Source organism: Sinocyclocheilus grahami, unplaced genomic scaffold, assembly GCF_001515645.1.
Source record: "Sinocyclocheilus grahami isolate Dianchi unplaced genomic scaffold, SAMN03320097.WGS_v1.1 scaffold1295.1, whole genome shotgun sequence".
NCBI classification, from domain to species: Eukaryota; Metazoa; Chordata; class Actinopteri; order Cypriniformes; family Cyprinidae; genus Sinocyclocheilus; species Sinocyclocheilus grahami.
In genome coordinates this window covers 184,659-206,008 of record NW_015506474.1, presented here as the reverse complement: position 1 = coordinate 206,008, position 21,350 = coordinate 184,659, and the positions used below count along the sequence as shown (strand labels likewise).

General features: G+C 34.1%; 2 protein-coding genes across 2 annotated transcripts in view; both read right to left on the bottom strand.

Moving 5' to 3' along the window:
• Nucleotides 1–299: 299 nt before the first annotated feature.
• Nucleotides 300–17,511, bottom strand: ogfod3 (2-oxoglutarate and iron dependent oxygenase domain containing 3). The gene is made up of 9 exons (XM_016254949.1): nucleotides 17,320–17,511; nucleotides 16,881–17,092; nucleotides 14,497–14,572; nucleotides 13,477–13,519; nucleotides 11,798–11,862; nucleotides 11,253–11,309; nucleotides 10,209–10,362; nucleotides 9,584–9,707; nucleotides 300–1,498 (listed from the first exon to the last, which is right to left on the bottom strand). Exons 1-9 carry the CDS (start codon nucleotides 17,385–17,387, stop codon nucleotides 1,329–1,331), a joined length of 969 nt encoding a protein of 322 aa, XP_016110435.1. The 5' UTR covers nucleotides 17,388–17,511; the 3' UTR covers nucleotides 300–1,328.
• A 1,091-nt stretch (nucleotides 17,512–18,602) lies between these two features.
• Nucleotides 18,603–21,350, bottom strand: part of psmd11b (proteasome 26S subunit, non-ATPase 11b) — an 11,462-nt gene continuing 8,714 nt past the window's right edge. Inside the window, exons 12-13 of the mRNA XM_016254948.1 lie at nucleotides 19,909–20,051; nucleotides 18,603–19,761 (exon numbers count right to left, since the gene is read on the bottom strand). Coding sequence (XP_016110434.1) covers nucleotides 19,909–20,051 — 143 coding nt within the window. The 3' untranslated portion in view covers nucleotides 18,603–19,761. The remainder of the gene's footprint in view (nucleotides 19,762–19,908; nucleotides 20,052–21,350) is intronic.

Below are 21,350 nucleotides of genomic sequence, written 5' to 3'. Positions count from 1 at the left end.
ACAATATAACATTTATGTAATCTATATAACCAACCAGTCAAAAGTTTTTGAACAGTAAGATTTTTTTATGTTTTATAAAGAAGTCTCTTCTGCTCACCAAGCCTGCATTTACCGGTATTTGATCCAAAGTACAGCACAAGCAGTAATGTTGTGAAATATTTTTACTATTTAAAATAACTGCTTTCTATTTGAATATATTTTAAAATGATTGCTGTGATCAAAGCTGCATTTTCAGCATCATTACTCCAGTCTTCAGTGTCACATCCTTCAGAAATCAGTCTAATATGCTGATTTGCTGCTCAAGAAACCTTTTTTGTTTTGTTTTTGTTCCCTAAAAGTCACCACAGGTTTTGACAAATTCATAGCCTAAGGTTTAAAAACAAACTACTGAGAAGATTTTGATGGTTGCCCATGCTTTACATGAGAGAAGTAACAACCTTCTGTTCTGAATCTCACATCAACTCTCACAACAGAGAGAGCACTCAGTTTTGGGCTGTGGGTCTGTAAACAGAGACGGCAATTAGCTGTTACATCTCAAAACAAGGTTTCAAAAACAAATGTGTTGTGACTGGCTAAACTGGACTTTTACCACATAATGTCAGTGTAATTAAAACTAACACAGTCGAAAGAGGGAATGTGTGCTCATCATATACGCATTACAAAATTGTATACTTGGCAATAGAAGGTTAAAGAGACCTTAGAATAAAAGACATACAAAGTAAACTTTTCTTCTCTCTTTGATTATTATAACACTCTTTTATCAAAGATATCAAAAAGGTTTTCTTTTAAAACTTTCATACAAGTAGAAAGACATGGCTGAAGGAATGAAATATTCTTTGGGTATCTGGTGCACTGATGTTTCATTAGTAGCATAAGTAGTTTTTGGAAAGCAAATCTACAAAGAGTATTTTTCAGGTTGTGACACAAATAAGAGATATTTGACAACTGGGTTTCCAGCTTTTTGTTTTCATTACATACACCTGTTCTCTCATCCCACTTGTGTCTCCTGTCTAGACAGCGATTTAACTATAATAATATAAAAGATTTTAAAGAGTGAAGCACAGCCAGGAAAGAGAGAATTCAATTGTAAAGAAGCACCTTCAGAATGCAAGTCAAACCCACAAGATGCGTGCCTTCAAAATGACGGCAATTCAAGTAAATCTCCTGAAAATACAAAACACCTCTTAAATTAAAAACAAAGGAGACAAAACCCATTTGAGCACAGAAAATCCCAAACATTTTTCTAACGGGACAATAAGAATTTTTTTTATGCCATGAACACGACTGTTGTTTCAGCATTTCCCTGTGTGTTTGCCGTAGGGTTCCTGTCACTCATCCGTCTCTTTGAGCCGGGTGGATCCTACAGGCAGGGAGGGGTTATCAATGGCATAATCGGGGTCACATGTGAAGGACACTGTAATGGCATATCGAGTACCCCAAGTGACCTTCTCCACACGATGGAGGTTCTCAGAACCAGATGAGAAGAAAGACACCCGACCTGCAGGAGATGAAAGAAGATGGACGATGACAGAGAGAAACGGGAGAAAGGCTGAAGTGATATGCTGAAAAACAAGCATATGAAGTATGTTAACGTCACCCTAAAGTAAATCAACAACGTTCAGACTGTACGGATACTTTTTTAAAATGTTATTTAATTTTTTCTCATGACTGGCAGTTTAAAATAGTTTTAAGCTGTCTCTGAAGTTAAATGTTTGTTTTCACATTTGACATATTTAATGGTGATCAGCACACTGTAAATCTGAGTGTTGATGGAAAGTGGTTCCAAAGCATCTCTAAATACAAGTTGGTGCTGATATAATTATTTAAATGTCCTAATTTTACTTGGTCGGACTGATGATTTCATTTTAAGAAGCGAGGCTTTTGCTAAATTTGATATTTATGTAACTTACCACCATTATTTCTGCCCGGAATTGACCTTTGTAGACCATTCTTGATCATGAAAGTTGTACTGAATCTCATTAAATTAAGAAAATGGCTAACAAAACATGCTCTGTGTCAACAAGGTATGACTTTGTAATGCACTAATCAACACAGCAGTTCCACAGAAGAGCAAATTAGTTTTCTCAACGTGTTTATAAAAACAGGCTTATGTGGAAACTATAAAGTATGGTTTACAAAGCTCCTGCTTAAAAAAAGGGGGAAAAAATACAATAAATAATAAATATTAAGATAATAATTTACATCTATGCACATTTTAATACTGTTTTCAACACCTCAAAATCCCCAGTTGAGCAGGAAACCAGTCTTTTCATGAACATGTCAGTGCTTGGTTAAGGAGGAGAAAAAAATTATGTGCTTGATATTACAATTGAAATCCATTTATTTATTATTACTCATGTTCAAATAAATTTGTAAGAATTTACAAAGAAAATACAACAGGGATTTTTTTAGTAAAAAATCATAAAATGAACATTTTTATGTTCATTAACATAAAAAATCCTTAATGATTTTTGTATGGAAACACAGCAGGTTTTAATATTTTATTAATTTAATATTGCAACATTCTGACAAAGTTTGATATAGATGAGACGAATAACATTTATGAGCCAGTTCTTTTCTGTGAATCAACATAAAGCCCAATTTGATTATTTTTAGAGAATCAAATAGCATTTATTCTCTAAAAAATTATCTAAGTCTGTATAAATATACCTTTGGCATTAATTGTTTTAAATGTATTTATTATTGAAAACATCTGATAATTTGGTGATGGAATAACATTTCTTCCCCCCCAAATATTCATTCTTTATAATTACTAAAATCATTGTTACATGGAACCATTAACCTATCATCATCGTTAAAAGGAATCTTTAAATCTTTAGTTTAAAAAAATCCAAGCAGTTAATTACATGTTAAGAGTGGAACAGTGGCATCAAAAGCATTTATGAAAATGATTACCAATAATAATAACTAATCGTATGACAATATATCTGTTCTGTCAAAATGGGAAAACATGAACTTACTAAATCAATGCCATTTATTATTGATTCTCGAAACAAACAATATATATTGTTATATTACGTAAATTACTTTCTGATATGATATGATAAGATATCATATCATATCAATCTGATAAACTAAAACTAGATATTTTCAGCAAAAACATTCCTCCATAAAATGGCAGGTTTCACAGTGACCCATGCAGGTTAAAGCTGGAAGGAAGTTATTAAAAACAGCATGCTGCCTCCATGCTAATTAGCCAAGTCTAATTCTATACACTTCAACTGAAGATGCATAAGGAGACATTTGCTAAACAGGATATTTATGCAAACTGTGTCTGCACAAGTTACTTTGAATATCATTAAAATAGTACAATGTTATTGCACGTTTGAGGAGATGACACGTTAGGATCACCATGGATGTGTAAATAACATACTGCATTACGTTGCTGGAGGAAAGTGTATAATGCCATAAAACCTGCAAGTTGAAAGAATGCCTAAGGACATCTGGAGTATTAGGCTGGGAAACTTTAAATCCTGATTACAGTGTTTGCATGGAAATTAGGAGAGGAATGATATCATGCAAGACAGAAACGGGCTAAAAAACATCAGGTTCAATGCTTTAGAAATTTAGCAAAAAAACAAATTAAGCATGAAAGGCACAGAGAAGCACACACGATTTGCCAGCATGTTGTCATGTAACTTGGTTCACTGCGAAACAATAAAATGGCAATTATTTCAGTTTCTAATGATATGCCTTGATTGTGTTTCCATGGAGAGGAGTTTAATGAAAACGGAAAATAATATTTAGAGTGGGAAAAAAAATCAATAGAAAAAAGTTGCATATGATCTAGTCTATGCCCTTTTTGGCTCTGACTAGATAAGTGCACTTTTTGCAAGACATTTTTTATTTTATGTTTTAGTTTTTATTGAAATTTATTGGAATAAGGTACTATGGAAATCAGTGGGGACCGTTAACACATTCTTTGGTCATACATATTCTTCAAAATATCTTATTTTGTGTTCAACAGAAGAAAGAAATTCATACAGGTTTGGAACTTGAGGGTGAGTAAATTATGACTGAATTGTAATTATTAGGTGAACTATCCCTTTAACCAGTAAGCTATTTTGGCCTTGGCATAAATTCGTGTTGTGCAAGGTTGGAAATGCCACCAAAATGAATAAAAAAAAGCCCCCATAATTCATGAGCAAGAGAGTTTTCTCGCATGTTTTAAGGGGGAGGAAACAGGCCACTCTTAGAAAAAATAATGGAAGAAAATGCAACTCTCAATCTAAATGTAGGAATGGAAGTCCTGCTTTTTGGTAGAGTTTGTTTACACTAGAACGAGCATAATAAAATACCTTACGTACAATATGTTATCGAAACTTAATCATGAGAAACAGTTTTGAAGATTTTGGTCACCAAATGAACTGTCGTGCCTTAAAGGGACTCACTACTGGAGTAAATAAAGTTTAAATGCAAAAAAAAAAAAAAATTACATAAGAGAAACCCTTTAAATGCATGCCATAAAGACATAACATGACAGATAGCTACTGTATTTCACCACTTCAAGGTCTTCTGCTTTTAAAAAGTGTCCTTGTACAGTATGTGCATATCAAACACTATGTCATTTCCTTTCATCTGCAATCACAGAAATTAACACAGCCAAAAATACAGGCCTTTGTTTTTCCACCTGACAATAAAAACGCACCTGCCGCCTCTTTTAAACTCCTCAGCTGGTTATAGCCGTATGAGGTGTTTGCACCTCTCTGACTCTCAAATTAGGAGATGCAGCTGTGATCACAGAGGATTCATCCAGTGCCAGGCAGCAATTTTCCCAGTGCGACATAGCTAAAGTGCTTTCCCCCCGGTCTAATCTTATAACATACCACATCATCTTTCACACTCTTCTAATGTCTGTGCAGACCCCCCTCCCCTTTCTCATCTCACCTCGGTCCTCCTCCTTTGTGTTTAGCTCTGTGTGTCTCAACAGGCCAATATCTCTCCTGCTCGCATCCATCATGAAAGAGGGAGGTTGATTGTCAGTCTAGTTATAATTACAGCCTGTTCGACAGAGTTATCCATCAGACTAATAATTACTTTAGCGAAGATCAGGGCTCATCAGCCACACCTGATGGATAATCAACACACCGACAGAGCACACTGCTTCTACCACCCAGTGAACAGGAACACGTTCCAGCTGCCACATCCAACACTGTATCCTAATTCATTTAAAACTGGAAACAGACATTCAAAACTCATCACCCTAGCTGGAGACGAGGCACGACAAGAGGGAAAAATCCAAAGCTGCAAATATTGGAGTCTGATGAATAATGCATTATGGGTATTTTAAGCCTAGAAATTACACTGATGATAAAAAAGCGAAACAAAATAAAATAAAATAAAAATGCTACTTATGAAGCACCAAACAGTAAATAATTATATAAAATCTGAATATATAAATCAGAATATATAGTTATAAATCTGACAATAAAAATTTAAATCTAGATATATAGTTATATGCCTGAATATATAAAAACAAATTAAAATTAAAATTAAAATCATGAATATACAGAAGTAAATCTGAATATAATTTTAAGTCTGAATATAAAAATGTAAATTGTGAATATATACTTATAATTCTAAATATACATACATATACAGTATATACACATGAAAGTTGCAATATATAGATATACGTCTCTATATATAAATTTAAAAAATGTATATATAAATTATAAATGCAAATCATGAATATATGTTTAGAAGTTAATCTGTATAGTTGAAATTCTGAATAAATAGAATTAAATCCGAAAATATAGTTGAAAGTTTGAATATATAAATGTAAACTGTGAATATATAGTTATTATTCTGACTATATAATTGTAAATCAGAATGTATATTTATAAATCTTGAGAATATAAATGCAAATCTGAACATATAGTCCATATCTCAATATAAATATATCTTTATTATTAGGCATGTCAATATAGGCAGATGTTCTTACTGCTTTCTGTATTATTTAAAACTTTTTTTTTAAAGTATACCTATGTATCCTATACAGTTGTATCAATATATCCTATATCAATACAGATAGTGTACTGTATTAATTATTGCTGTCCATCACACGCTGCTGCAATTATCTCAATAAAATCACCATTTGTAAACAGATGATGTTGTTGACAGTTTCTCTATCCCTCCCAGCCATGTTGAATTGTGTAGAAAATATTAACACTGTCACTGTGAGGACCTTTTGGTACCACAGACAGCCTTTTTTATAATAAAGGGAAAATACTCCTTTTGGTTTAGATTAGCGAGATGCACTTACAATAATTTAGTAAAATATCTGCATTATACCTGTATACAGGATGTATAGGCATAATGTTTTCACTTAAAAAAAAAAAAAAAGTCTATTGACATGCCTGATAATAAAGATATAATTAAGATGTAGACAATATATATTCCAATTTACAAGTATATGTTCAAGATTTATAAATATATATTTTGATTTACAATTATATTTTCAGAATTATAAATATTCATGATTTACATTTATATATATAAACAATTTACATAGATTACTTATCTATTGCTATATAAGACCCCTATTCCTCGGCTGGGATCGTTTAGAATCCTTTGAAACTGCAATTTGGACCTCCAACCCATTGGCCACCATTTACGTCCATTATATGGAGAAAAATCCTGGAATTTTCTCCTCAAAAAACTTAATTTCTTTGCGACTGAAGACAAAGACATGAACATCTTGGATGACATGGGGGTGAGTAAATTATCAGGAAATTTTTATTCTGGAAGTGAACTAATTCTTTAAGGCAGTCATATGTGCAAAAGCAGTTGCTGTTTCTGGAAATCTGTTTGCTTTGACCTCATACAGTATATGTTAATGCATTTATGCTTTATATATATATATATATATATCATATATCAAATGTACTTAAAATCATTTAAGTACATTTTTTTTCCTCATTAATGTACACACAGCACCCCATATTGACAGAAAAACACAGAATTGTTGACATTTTTGCAGATTTATTAAAAAAGAAATATAACAAAGAGTGAAACATTTAAGGGGGTCTGAATACTTTCCGTACCCACTGTACACAGACATTACCAATTATATACACACACACACATATATTATTTCATATATATGGATCTATAGATAAATATTTATATATCTATACATATACGTGCAAAAGCATATGTTATATGCAGACACCTGCCATCACTCTTTAATGGGCTCAGAGAGCACTACCTTATCAAAAGTCACGTTATGTGGCAAAACACCTCTCAAGGAGTGGGTGAAGATTTTAAAAGAAAGGAGCCTGACAGTTTCTATCATCATTGTATGATGCCATTTTTCCGAGTGCACCTTAACAAAGTTGGAAAATAGCAGACATTATCCACTCAAAACTGACAGATCCTAATAAAGAGCTGAAAGGTAAATTAATTCACATGCACAAGCCAAAAAACAGCTTCTCCGTGCAGATGAAATAATCAGGCAGCTATTCATGGATCACGTTATCACGGGGAGTCGGGGACATTATCAAAATGCCAGGCTGAGAAAACAAAACAATTAGTCCATGCAGCAGGTATGTAAAACAAGTCATAAAGAGCATTTGGAGTGTGGCTGTAATCGGTGCGATACAGGAGAGAGTCTTAATGAAATCCCCACACATACAGTAGACTTTACTAGGGCGGGCCGCCCAGGTATATTAACGGCCGCCCAAGTATATATGGAGAACATTTTTTGCTTTTATTATTTTTACCCTCATACTTTTTTTATCCGCCCAAAATAATGAAACCATCCGCGATCGATTAACTAGTGGAAAATCTTCTCTTGCCCTACACATTTCGTATCTACTCGTTCTGTGTGCGCGAAAACTGCGCTGCAGAGACGCGGCAGATATTTCACAGACACAGGGCTCGACAGTGCGGGCACTTCAGTCGCAAATAAAAATAGATGTGCACGAACTGTTAAATGTATTTAAGGAGCATGTGTGCAAATAAAGCAATATCCCTCCGGGTGAGTTTTCTTAAATTTAATGCCTTAAAAAGTCCGCAATAGTATAGGCATTTCAAAATAAGAGTCCCAGTGTATTTCGGGCTTGTTTATAATTAAAAGTCACACGTTGTTGTTGTTTTTCTGGGCATTATTGGTATTTTGGTTACACAATTAATTGTATTTAATTTAATTTAATTTCCATTTCATTCATAGTAAACTATTGTCGTTTCTGGCTGGGATGCTTCCCCACAGGAAGAAAAGACTAAGAACATTATTTGACACATATTATTCAACATATAGATTTTACTAATCTAGTATCAGTACAATCTGTGTGCCATTCACTGAGAGAGACACTATGTGACAAAGGAGAACTCTACCATTTAAATGCTGTAATTTTGCATAATTTACAATGCATATAATAATAAATAATATTAGTATGTAATTAAATGTAATAGTAGGCTATGTAATTAAAATGATTTTCAATAAATCAAAATATTGTTAAAAATCTCACATTATTTGTTATTTGTCACATGTAGTAGACCATTTTTGTGCCGTGGGTAATAGGAGGATTTTCCACCTGGCTACCACCACAAGTGTATTTCAAACCTGTGGGAAGCACTGTACTGCATGGTTATATACAAATGAAAAAGTTATAATTAATGCTTTCGCACCTCAATGCAACCACTGAGCCACATACATGATCCTTTAAAACGACTCTGGTGTGCGAAAGAAGCTCAGTGGTGCCAATTAATAACCTCATAAAGTTTATACACACTACCTTTCAATGTATCTTCATGACAGATGAACTGGTTTTAGTACCTTTCCTTGTGTCTTCCTACAGGAGGTACACTTCTTGCTACTTTAAAATGCAGTTTTCCCTCCCAACAGAATTCAAAGAACGGAAACTTTACACACGTTACACAAAGCAATCAATCATTCATTCTATTTTGCACATTATTATGCGCATTAGGCACAGTTACCAGGCAGAGCATGACTGATCTTAATTTAAGTAAACATCACACCATGTCTTGCAAGAGGTCAATTAAATACTCGGGAGCACAGAAATAAATAAAAAATTCCAGTGGGCATTAGGTGTAAATCCAACAAGAATGGTTTTAGCTTTAAGCATTTTCGTACATATTTATTTTTAAATAAAAAAAACACAGTAATATTGCGAAAAATTACTACAATTTAAAGCATCTGTTTTCTATTTTAATTCAAATATTTTAAATATCCGTTTTGATTAATAGAAAGTTCTAAAGAGCAGCAATTATTTGAAATATAATTTTTCTTTGTAAAACCATAAAAAGATGCCATCAATCGCCAGTCTATATTCAACCTGTTAATAAAGTACAAATAATTATTTAAAAAAGACTTAAGATTTAAAGAATTTAATCTTGCCAATAATCTGCATTTTACTATACTTTACTATGCTGATTGATTTGATTAATCGGCATATTTAATTAATTACACCATAAATTTGATTTCATTTTCAACTGACAGCCCTAATTAAAACCTTATCGTGCTTGAACACACTGCAGTACTTTCATGCTTTTTTACAAACCCAGATGATGTGTGTGATATTGTTTGTACAGTATTTACCAGCACGTGGCTCCACCGTCCTGTTGCTACTGGGATCCATGAAGACAAACCGTCCACCACCAAACTCCAACCCATAATCAGACAAGTAGAGCAAAGATGTGTAGTCAAAGGATCCATAAGTCTCCTTTAAAAAAATAAATAAAAAATATGCTCATTTTAAAAAACGCCAACATTTATTTTCCTTAAAACCTCAAGTAAATCTCAGCATGAGCCTAAAGCACTAATTAGGAGGTTTGAATAATTCATCTTAGTTAGTGGAATTAAAATTTTGTATTTGAGGGGGACAGGGTGAACAAACTGATTATGAGCTAACACATCAAGCTAATCTCTTTTGCTTCTCTAGACAAGTATTTAAATTTCTGCTTTATTTCAAGTCACTGAACTAATTTGATGTGAAACATTATTAATTTATAAATGTCAACTTTGCAATAATATGGCCTATTAAAGCTAGTTCAAAATATCTGGGCCCATGTGCATGGAGATATTTTTGGTAAATGTTCTGAGGGAACCAATGTGATTGATGTTTCAGAACACTGGTCATAGAGTAAACATTAAGAGTTCTTGAACATTCCTGGGATATGAGTTAAAAGCTAGACGCTAAAGTGTTCTTGGATGTGCGTGTTACCTTATCGATATGTGGGTGCCAGTACTCATCATGAGTGGTTTTGGCAGAGGTGCTGTTGATGCGAGAGAAGAAGGTGGGCTTGGTGAGGTACATCTGTTTGGAGTCCAGACCAAAAGTCTCAGCTATAACCTTTTGAATTCGGCTACGGACATCCCTGGTTTAAAACAGAGCACATACAATTTCTTTATATAGTAGACATTTCCTACTTTTATTCATCTATATCCATAATAGGTATCATAAAACCACAGATTAGACCAACTAGCTGGTGGGCTGCCTCAAGGACTAATCATTAAGGAAGCCCTGGATAATTAGGATTCTTGTGTTCAAAACAGTAGAACTATTTTAACTTGACACATCATCTTAAAAATGCAATGCTCATGGTGTAAAACGCAAAAAAAAAAGTATGACGATCCACAAAAAAAATGACCAAAGATGTCTGTCTGAATGTGTATAACTATAGTGGCACAGCTAAAGAGATTATAAAAATAAAGCACCACCACTACAAATATTAAAGGAATAGTTCACCTATAATTAAAAATATTTACTATAAACATAATAATAATCCACATGTCTATCAATTAACTTCATGTGAAGCAAAAACCTGTGCGTTTGTCCTCTATCCCTAATATTAGTTTCGCCAGTGGAAAAGTCATCTTGTCTGAATCAGGAGAGAAATATGCACAGATCAAGCACTGGTTAGAAGCAAAAACAATCCAAAACAGTCCTGCACAATTATGTTGGTGGATTTTAATGTGAGAGGAGAACAGGAACTTTTGAGATGGACTTTTTTTTACTGGAGGAACCGTTATTGTGGATAGAGGACTCATATTTTGGCCAGAAGCAACGGTTTAAAATTAAAACACCTTAATGATTAAACTAAACTTAATGAATAAACTAAACTAAAATTAAATTAAACTTAATTAATAAACTAAACTGAAATAAAATAAAATAAAATACTAACGTTGGACTCATCCAATATTTGAGAACTGAATGATTTGGAATTAACTGATTTTTAGTTACTTCAAACATTTCCACATCACTCACCTGTACAATTCAAAATCATCTTCTGTAAAAACATCCCTTAACTCATTCTTAAAATATCTGGGGATAAAAAAAACAAAAAACAGATGGATTCATTTGAGATCAAAATAAAAACCAATACAAAAACACACCACCTTAAACATTTGTAGGATGGCAGCCATTTAAAAACTGAAATGCTGCTGCCACATCAAAATACAAGCAGCAATAGATTCACACACAAGCGTGCCAACACATGCCAGCTGTACACGTTAACTGCCAGCAGAGTACCAGCCTGTGTGTGGGCACCGAAGTGTAAACCCCATATAAAAACCCCATATAAAGGCATGAGGTAAAACTCCATGTGTAAAAGAAGAAGACATGATCTAGAAAGCTAGAAAGTCATTCCATCATTGCCGCCATTGATTTCTGTTCTGCTCCTCAGTCCCAAGGGTGTACTTTGATGTGTAGATGAAATGCACCTTGAGAAGTCTGATAGAGCTGTGATTCGAATAGATCAAGCTATAGCTGAAGTTCAGTTGGAGATGACTTGGAGATGACAGCATACTCACCTATAGATATTTACAAACTGCTTTCCCATCGACAACGCCCCAGAGTGAAGGTCCAGGATGGAGGCCTGTACACAACAAAAAGGAATAAAGACACTTTCAAAGAGGAAACTGTCAATATCTGGCAAAAAAGCAATGCTTTCCCTAGTATCTCTGGTTTGAATAAACTCCAAAGACAACCACTGAGGACTTGCATCTACCCTGAGTGTTGGACTGCACCGCTGAGGCTGTTATTCGTGCTCCATCATAAGGTCAACAGAAGGACTCCTCTCAGTCCTGGTATTCCCTGCTCTCTGTCACCACACACTTCATAAATCATTATGAGGCTGACCTCCTCTTAAAAACTCAGCAGGAACCTCTGTTATGCCCTCTTTTAGTTCACTGGTCACACTCTATAAAATGCTTCTTTGCCTGGTAAGATCTCAAGACTAGGTTTCTACCTTAAAAAATGTATATGATGTAACATTATACAGGTATCACCTTAGATATTCTCTGTGTAATCCAGTGCAGTCAAAATAAAGTGAACATCATAAAGAGTAATCTACAGTCTTTTTATAAGAGGGGTCTAAAAGTCACCACAAGCAAACATGCTTCAAACATGCATTATTGTAAGGTAACATGAAATGTATAATAACAAATAGCATTATCAGCATAACAATTTGGGTGAAAAGTCCGAAAAGTGCAAATTTAAAAAAAAGAAATCAATACTTTTATTCTGTAAGAATGCATTAAATTAATTTAAAAAGTGACAGTAAAGACATTAATAATTGGGCAAAACATTTCTATTTCAAATAAATGTTGTTCTTTTGAACGTTCTATTCACAAAAGCATCCTGAACTACCATGGTTTCCACAAAAATAAAGCAGCATAACTGTTTTCAATATTGATAAGAGGAAATGTTTCTTGAGCACCAAATCAGCATATTAGAATGATTTCTGAATGACCATGTGACACTGAAGACTTTAATAACTGCAGCTGAAAAATCAGCTTTGCACATCACAGCAATAAATTACATTTTATAATATATTAAAACAGAAAATTATTTTATGAATTTCACTTTTTTTTTGTACAGGTTTCAACGAGTTCAAGGTCACTCCAAGCCACAAATTAATGAAGGAAACGCTAGCTGCTTAACTATCTCAAATGAAGATGTTATTTATAACAGTGGTTGTAACATTTTAAGCAATACTGGACCTTAGATTCAGTCTAAATAGTATCTGGTTCGTTTTATTTTACAATATGGTTTAGGTCTCAGCACCACATGTACTTTTTGACAATGCTCTTTTGCAGTATTTTCCCATTAAGCAGCAAAGTGATGAACTGGTGAGCTAACTTAATCCGTTACTAATGCAAAATGCAATTTCAATAACCACTGAGAATGTCACAAGTTGTTCCCATCAAACACATAAGTTGCTTCCAGAATTTACAACACATCATATGTGAATTTTCTCAAATGCACTCTTAATGAGAGTGCTTTCCTGTGGAAACTCAATCATACCAAACAATATGGTGCCATCTAGACACATATTGGAAAAGAAGTTTGTTCTTGAATTCCAGCTCAAGTCAAAACCATAGTGTGTACTGCCCTCTTGTGTTCTTAAGCAACTGCATCCATGACAGACTCATATGTCATTATTTTGAAACAAAGATGCAAGTATTTGAACTGAAAAGTGTTTACTCACACCACCATCTGAGCCAGCAAGTGATAAGCCCCGCTCAGCTAACCTGTAAAATAAGAGAACACATGTATTTATGCATGTATACTAAAGTATTAATTAAAATAATAATAATACTTTTATGCAAGAAAGCATTATATTGCAATGTTGACATTAAAGACATTTATAATGTTACAAAAGACTTCTATTTCAAATAAATGCTGTTATTTAGATATTTCTACTCAAAGAATCTTGAGAAAAAAATAAAACAACAATTTTCAGAGGTATCACCATTTCCACAAAAAAAACATTAAGCAGCTGTTTTCAACAATGCTACACTGAAAAAAAAAATCAACAATTTTCACTCACAAACTGCTAGTAAAATTCACAATTAGCTACAAAAATAGCAAGTAACACATTGAAATAAACATGAAAATAGTATTTTCTTGTAAACCATACTCCAATAATGTCATATTTGCAACACAGATTTTTTTTAACAGTATAGTACTCTGAAATTATATTTGAGCACCAAATCAGCATATCAGAATTATTACTAAAGGTGACACTGAAGACTGGAGTAATGCTGCTGAAAAATCTACTGTCAATGCAGGAATAAAGCACATTCACAGTTATTTTAAATTTCACAATATTACTGTTTTTACAGTATTTTGATCAAATAAATGCAGCCTTCATGAGCATAAAAGTCTTTGTACTTTGCCCCATTCATTCTTAATTACCCCCCACTGAACTCACCGCACGCTTTAGAGGGTCTGTTAAAACTCAATGGGCTCTGGGGAGGCGAGAGAGACGCGGACTCCCGCTGTAACTTTACCTGCCGGTGTCGCTCTTAGACAATAATTCTTTAGGAAAACTAGTGATTTATACACTTTTTAACGTTATATTTTGTAATATTGGTGTTGTTTTATTTTTGTACTACAAATTTTTTTCTCATCCAATTTTTTTAGGAGACACTGCGTTCCTTGCCTTCTCGGTGGAAACGCCCCTACATATATATTTATCAGGATGTTTGTCAGTGTGCATGTGTACCTTCTAAGCTTCTGTGCCTCCTCCAAAGTCACAACACTGTCTGTAATGGCTCTACCGCATTTTGATGGGGTGCAACCTGAGGACAGAATGCATTAGCCTTTTATATTGATATGACAGTGATTAAAGTAACTGGCTCTATGCCCCTGCCAAATTCTCTCTTCAAACTGCATATTCGAGGACACATTCAGCGAGGGAGCTTGCCCTGCAAAATGTACTGCATAATGACTCTGTTCCAGAATCCTCTCAGAGAGGAGGTGCTGTCAGTCAGGCAATATTCACAGTGGGGTGTTCAATTGACAACAAGGCTGTACATCCAATCAAATTCCACAGTATACAGCATTCTGGCACAGATTCATATGCCACTTGCTAGAATCCATTTCAAAAGACCACAAACAGCTACAGTTAGCTTCAGGACAATATATTTCCCTCTTTCCATTCTTTTTCCCAAAGCATATTTATGTCTGTCGTAAAGAGAGTGGGAATAACTAGAGCCAAGGGAGTGCTTGTTAATCCCAGCGCTTGCTTTGTTTGTGGTGCCTACAGCTTTTTGGAGCTGGTATTAGATTCTGTTATGAGTCCTATGTGGGAGGCTTCAGACTGTCAATCACAGATCCAGCCTCCCACCAAATATCTAACTTCATGATTTAGACCGTTGGAATGCACAGGCGCTGACTTTGTTCAAGTAAAACTTTCTACTCCTGGAAGTTGTTTGGAAGCGGGTTTCCTCTGACACAATGCATTTTAGTTCAGAGGTTGCCCCAGTTATATTACACAATTTTTGGAACAAAGATCCAAATAGCAAACTAATAGCTGGGTGCATCTTAACCAATGCACTTACACACACTCAAAAAAAATCTTCTTTGCATTACTCCTCTTCTCTAACTTGCTTTATAATATTGCTTTATTGTGTTGTTTGACAAATTGCTTTGTTCCTCTTATTTTAAGTTGCTTTGGATACTGTCTGCTAAATGCATAAAAGTAAATGTTTGCCCCACCATCCACAAACCAAAGCCATTAGCCATATGGTGATCAGTCAAAGAAACCAAATAATTTATTATTTTTAATAAATCCGATATGCACAACGAAAATTAGTAGAGTACAACTTTTGTTTTGTTTTTTGGTTAAGAAAAATGTGATATGTAATGATTTATAAACATAGCAAACCAGGTAACTGATTGATTAATCAATCTAATAAATTACCAGTTTTAAAAGAGAATGTAGCTTACATCAATACCAAGTAAAATATTTTCACAAAGTTTTGGCAATAACTGTTCCCAAGCAGGGGGGAAAAAAGGTAAATGATAGTTTAGTTATAACGCTTAAACTTTTTCCCTCTTAATTTATATTTTATAATATAATACATGTATTATTAAATATTATTTTTCTATTTTTCTTTCAAATTAACAAGCAATACAAGTAAATGCTATTTTAATGTCACTGTTAAAAACTATAAAATATTTGCAAGATCTCAAAATAATTGTAATAAAATACAGCTTAAGAAAGAAACTGATGATAATCTGCATATCGAATTGATAAGAAAAAAAACATCAATTACAGTTCAACATGCAAATATCACAAATAAAATTATGATTGTAATGTACAGGTATTATACATTCAATCTACAGTGGGGGAAAAAAGTATTTAGTCAGCCACCAATTAGTTCAAACAGATGCCATTAACAGGTAACCAGTGGAGGACAGAGGAGCCTCTTAAATAAGAAGTTACAGGTCTGTGAGAGCCAGAAATCTTGCTTGTTTGACCAAATACTTATTTTACCGAGGAATTTACCAATTAATTCTTTAAAAATCCTACAATGTGATTTTCTGGATTTATTTTTTCTCATTTTGTCTCTCATAGTTGAGGTATACCTATGATGAAAATTACAGGCCTCTCTCATCTTTTTAAGTGGGAGAACTCGCACAATTGGTGGCTGACTAAATACTTTTTTGCCCCACTGTATATAAATATGAAAACAAGAGGAAAAGGGATTTAACTTTCCCCCCCTATTTATTGATATATTTTATCACATATTATAAATATTATTTAATATATTTTATCTATAAAAGTAACAAGCAACAATGCATAACAAGTGAATGCACTTTAAATGCCACTTTTAAAAACCATACATATATTTGCAAGGTAGCAAAAGAATTGTAATAAAATATAGAGTTTGATCAAAAAAGACCAATTACAGTTCAATACGCAAATACCACAAAAACATGGTTGGAATGTCACTTTCTATCAGTTTAAATCAACATGCAATTTTCCCTATTACATTTATAAAAAAAACAAATGCAATACTGTAGTTTCCTATAAATATTGCAATACATGCTGTACACTGAGTGAGTGGAGTTCAATGAATGGATGAATAACCTCCTGCATACCTGGAAAGAACTTGTACTTCTTGTAGTCTTCAGAGCACTCAACTGTGAACACTCTAGGCTGAGTGAGGATTTCGCCTCTTGAAACCAATGTGTGTGTAAAGTCATCAGCCCATGTGAAATACATCCAGCTCACCAATCCAGTGACTCCTGTCAGCAGCAACAGCGTGATCACCTTACCTCTCCAAGAAGAGGCCTGTCTCTGCGCATTTCCCCTGAATGAACACACACCATAGGAATACAGAACACAGGTGCGATGGACTGTCAGGTGTGCATTGCTTTCATCCATTCATTTGATTGCCAGATTGCAAAACGAAAAAGTGAAATATACATTTATTCTGACATCATGTAGGGAGTATTATGCATGTAAACAAGGATCTGAAGCAGCAGCAATGCAAAGTCAATGTGGGCTCATAAAGTTTCAGAAATTGAAAAACATTACCTCTTAATTTTCTTTTCAATGGCGCTACTTTCAGGGGTTTTACTGATTCCTCGTCGTTGTACAGTCATGTTTATTAAATGTACCTGTCTGCGTGCATCAGCATGACACGTGTATGGTTTCGTTTCATTCAGTGTTTGTCTACTGAACTGCCATATACAAGGCCAGTGTGAAAGCGTCCGCAAGAACGTCGAGTCAAACGCTGGACATTTAGAGTGTCAAAATAAAAGTCTCGCATATTTATTCGGAACAATATTTCAAATGTCATTTCTGGATGTACTGTGTAACGGTTATTCATAGAATTGTTCATATAATTGATCTGCAATTACTGAATATATTCCAAGGATTTCAAAAATAAAATTTTTTAAATTATTTCAGGAGTATGTGGGTTTCTTATACCTGAAGGTTTATTTCAAAATAAAGGTTTACCATCCACATTTATTCATGCATAGGTTGCATTGATTTTTATTTATTCTGTTGAAATCTAAATTAATCTCCTCATTTGAACCAACTGCTGAGAGTACTAAACCCAGTCAGTCTGTTCAAATTATGAAATTATCATAGAAGCTCATTAAAATAAATTGTCATGTGGAATACAAGAGCAGTCTTATCCACTCAAGGATAGTTAGGCTGTTCAGTTGTTGTTGTTTTATTATAATTATGCATTTATTGTGATTATTTTTAGTCCCATCACCTCTGTCGTCATAATTATATTTATAACTAGAGAAACAAACTAATACATTAACTCTTTGAAAAGTGGAACGCCAGCTTTAAGCATATTTTATATACTAATCTGAGCTAGTCTGATCTTAAAGAGTCAGTTATACTGAAAAGGTATTTCATTGGATAAGATCAGAACTTCAAATAAATAATGAGGTTACTCTTTTTCTATACAAAGTTAATATTGTTTTAACCACAGCAAACAATATATTGGTTTTGGTTCTCTTGAAATAATGTCCTTGTGATTTAGCATTCAATCCTAATGTATTCGTTGCGAAAATTCCCAAATACTTTTCATCACAAGAAAAACACACTTGCTTCCACATTAAGGAAATTGCCCTGATTATACTCGTGTACAAACAAGGGATAAGGATAATTTCCCTCAAAACACTTTAATAAGTGAACAGGCCAACTCATACAAAAACAAAGTCATTTTCCTTGAACTGAAATCTGCATATACCAAGATTTCAATCACTGAGAACCGAAGCTTTGGATAGAGGACTTTTCTGGACCACTTTTCAATGTTAGGCACAAAAAAATTAATCAAAAATAAAATAAAATAAACATTACTTTCCAAAGTGTTTAATGTCTCCGTAAATTCTCAATGTCAATGATCAATGCTAGATCACCACTACAAATCAATCACAATCACATGCAGGAAGCTCTCAAATCAACATTGGACTTCAAAGTCATTTAAAAACATCATTCTCCCACACGAAATGACTTTTTTGTTGTCGAATATTTATAATTGCACACTCAACAGAATAAATGAATAATTATTTTTGCAAAGGCTGTGTGAACGTATACATTTACAGGAAAACAATGAGATTAAAAAAAATTACAAAACATTGAATTTAAAAATAACAGTATTGAGGGTATTTAACTTATACAATGGTCTATTGCTGGCAAACTAGAAATGGAGTTTGCATTGAGATACTGATCTGAAAAGATCCGAAAAAAAACTACGAACAAACAAAAGAATACATTTCAGTGCAGACATAAATGTGTGTTGGGGAAAAGGTTATTTTAATCAAAGAGGACTAAAACCTTTGTAGGACTGGGCCGTTTAATATAACCACCCTACTTGGCAAACAGTACACTGTAAATACAAAACTGTAAAGACGGTATACTGCAAAAGTAAACGGCAAACAATACTCTTGATCATATGAACTTAGAAAATCATTTTCTAGTGTGTGTGTGTTTGTGTGTGTGGTAATATGATTGGCAACTGTGCTTATTACAGAGCCTGTTCCTTTGAATCTCTCAACTACAACAATCATTTAGAATGTGCATCCATAAAATGAGGAAAAGGGGAAAAAGATGTGCACTACTGGAAACAACCGATGAACCGCAGATAACCGAAACCCAAGAGTCTGTATCACAAAGTTGCTGTGATTAAAAAACTTTAAATGTAGAAGAGCTATACATTTCTATATGACATTTTAGGATTTTACTGTAGTTGTATAACATTCCCTGATGGCCTGTGTTGGCCGTTGAGAGATACAGAGAAGAACAAAAAAATCAGAGGATCAGAAAGATGAAATTGTCCATTTGAAAGAAAAGAAACATTAAAAACTCTCAACTGGGGAACAAGTAGATCTTGCTCAATGTTGTCCCTTTTTACTGTGAGAAAAAAAGTTCCACATGTTGGCCATACACACAGACACACGGGCAAACTCACACGCATACAACCATTTCACACAGCAGCAGCTTCTGATGTTTATTCTGCAGGAGAGAAACATGAAGACGCGCTTCAAAAATCAGGCAGATACATGAATTACAGATAAACATTTAACCAGATTTCATAACAAACATGGATATTTAGAGAGCAAAATAATTTGTGTGCGCATTTTATTTTATTAAGTGCCTCACCTATGTTAACTTCTTAGCCTTGTTGTACAGTGAATCCACAACTTTGCTCATGTTCTGTATGGTTTCTAGAGCTGCCTCGTAAGTCTTGTCCACAGGGGGCTCTTCGAATATGATGAGCACTCCTTCACCTTGGTCAAGAATGCCTGCAATAGTACAAATCCATCAGATCATGAATTCAAGATATTTTTGGGATTTTGCCACTTTCATTAGATTGTGTAACATACTGTAGAGGTAGCAAATTATTAGGGGACATAGTTCATTACTAATTATGAAAATAGTTATAAACCTTTAAAGAGGGCATATGATGCTTTTTAATGTTTTACTTTTCCTTTCGTGTGTAATGTATCTATTAGTGCACGTATACAGAGAACACCGCTCTAGACCTTCCTAAAACGAAAGACTGAAGTCTAGATATTACTTCCGCAAACTTCTACTTCATATGTTATGATAATGCCCACTCAAAGGCATATGCAAAGACAGAGGGTGAGGCTTTACAAAATAAAATATTTTTACTCAAGAAAAAAAAAAACCCCGTTTTGCTCAAGTCGATCTGCATTTTCTGAATTCGACTTGGGCTCGAAATGATATGGTAAAACCAACACCATTATTAAAAGGTTGTGTTTGAGGCTGCTTTAGAAGCTGATTGTGGTAAGGGGCGTCATACACGCTTGATATGTTTGGCCAGTCACAATGCACTGGGTCAGCTGTCCAATCAGGGCACTTTAGGCTTTTTGGCAAGGAGCAGCTTTGTAAAAACCAGAACTCAATTAGAACATTTCAGGCTGGGAATAGAAGTGCTGCAATAACATACAGTATGTGAAAGTGCACATTAATGCATGTTAACCTATTCTAGTACACCCAATAAACAAAATAATGACAATTTAAAATAGCATCATATGTCCTCTTTAAAATGAGGGAATGAAATCAGTGCTGTGGTGACATGGTTAGCGAGGCTTTACAAAATAAAATATTTTTACTCAAGAAAAAAAAAACCCCCGTTTTGCTCAAGTCGATCTGCATTTTCTGAATTCGACTTGGGCTCGAAATGATATGGTAAAACCAACACCATTATTAACAGGTTGTGTTTGAGGCTGCTTTAGAAGCTGATTGTGGTAAGGGGCGTCATACACGCTTGATATGTTTGGCCAGTCACAATGCACTTGGTCAGCTGTCCAATCAGGGCACTTTAGGCTTTTTGGCAAGGAGCAGCTTTGTAAAAACCAGAACTCAATTAGAACATTTCAGGCTGGGAATAGAAGTGCTGCAATAACATACAGTATGTGAAAGTGCACATTAATGCATGTTAACCTATTCTAGTACACCCAATAAACAAAATAATGACAATTTAAAATAGCATCATATGTCCTCTTTAAAATGAGGGAATGAAATCAGTGCTGTGGTGACATGGTTATCAATGCCATGCTCAAATGTTGTATGTATAT

Coding starts and splice junctions, on each gene's coding strand:
- ogfod3 (XM_016254949.1), bottom strand. CDS start 17,387: ATGACTGTACAACGACGAGGAATCAGTAAAACCCCTGAAAGTAGCGCC. Junction 17,093..17,319: donor ATTGAAAAGAAAATTAAGAG/GTAATGTTTTTC, acceptor GTGTTCATTCAG/GGGAAATGCGCAGAGACAGG. Junction 9,708..10,208: donor GGCACCCACATATCGATAAG/GTAACACGCACA, acceptor ATTTTTTTAAAG/GAGACTTATGGATCCTTTGA.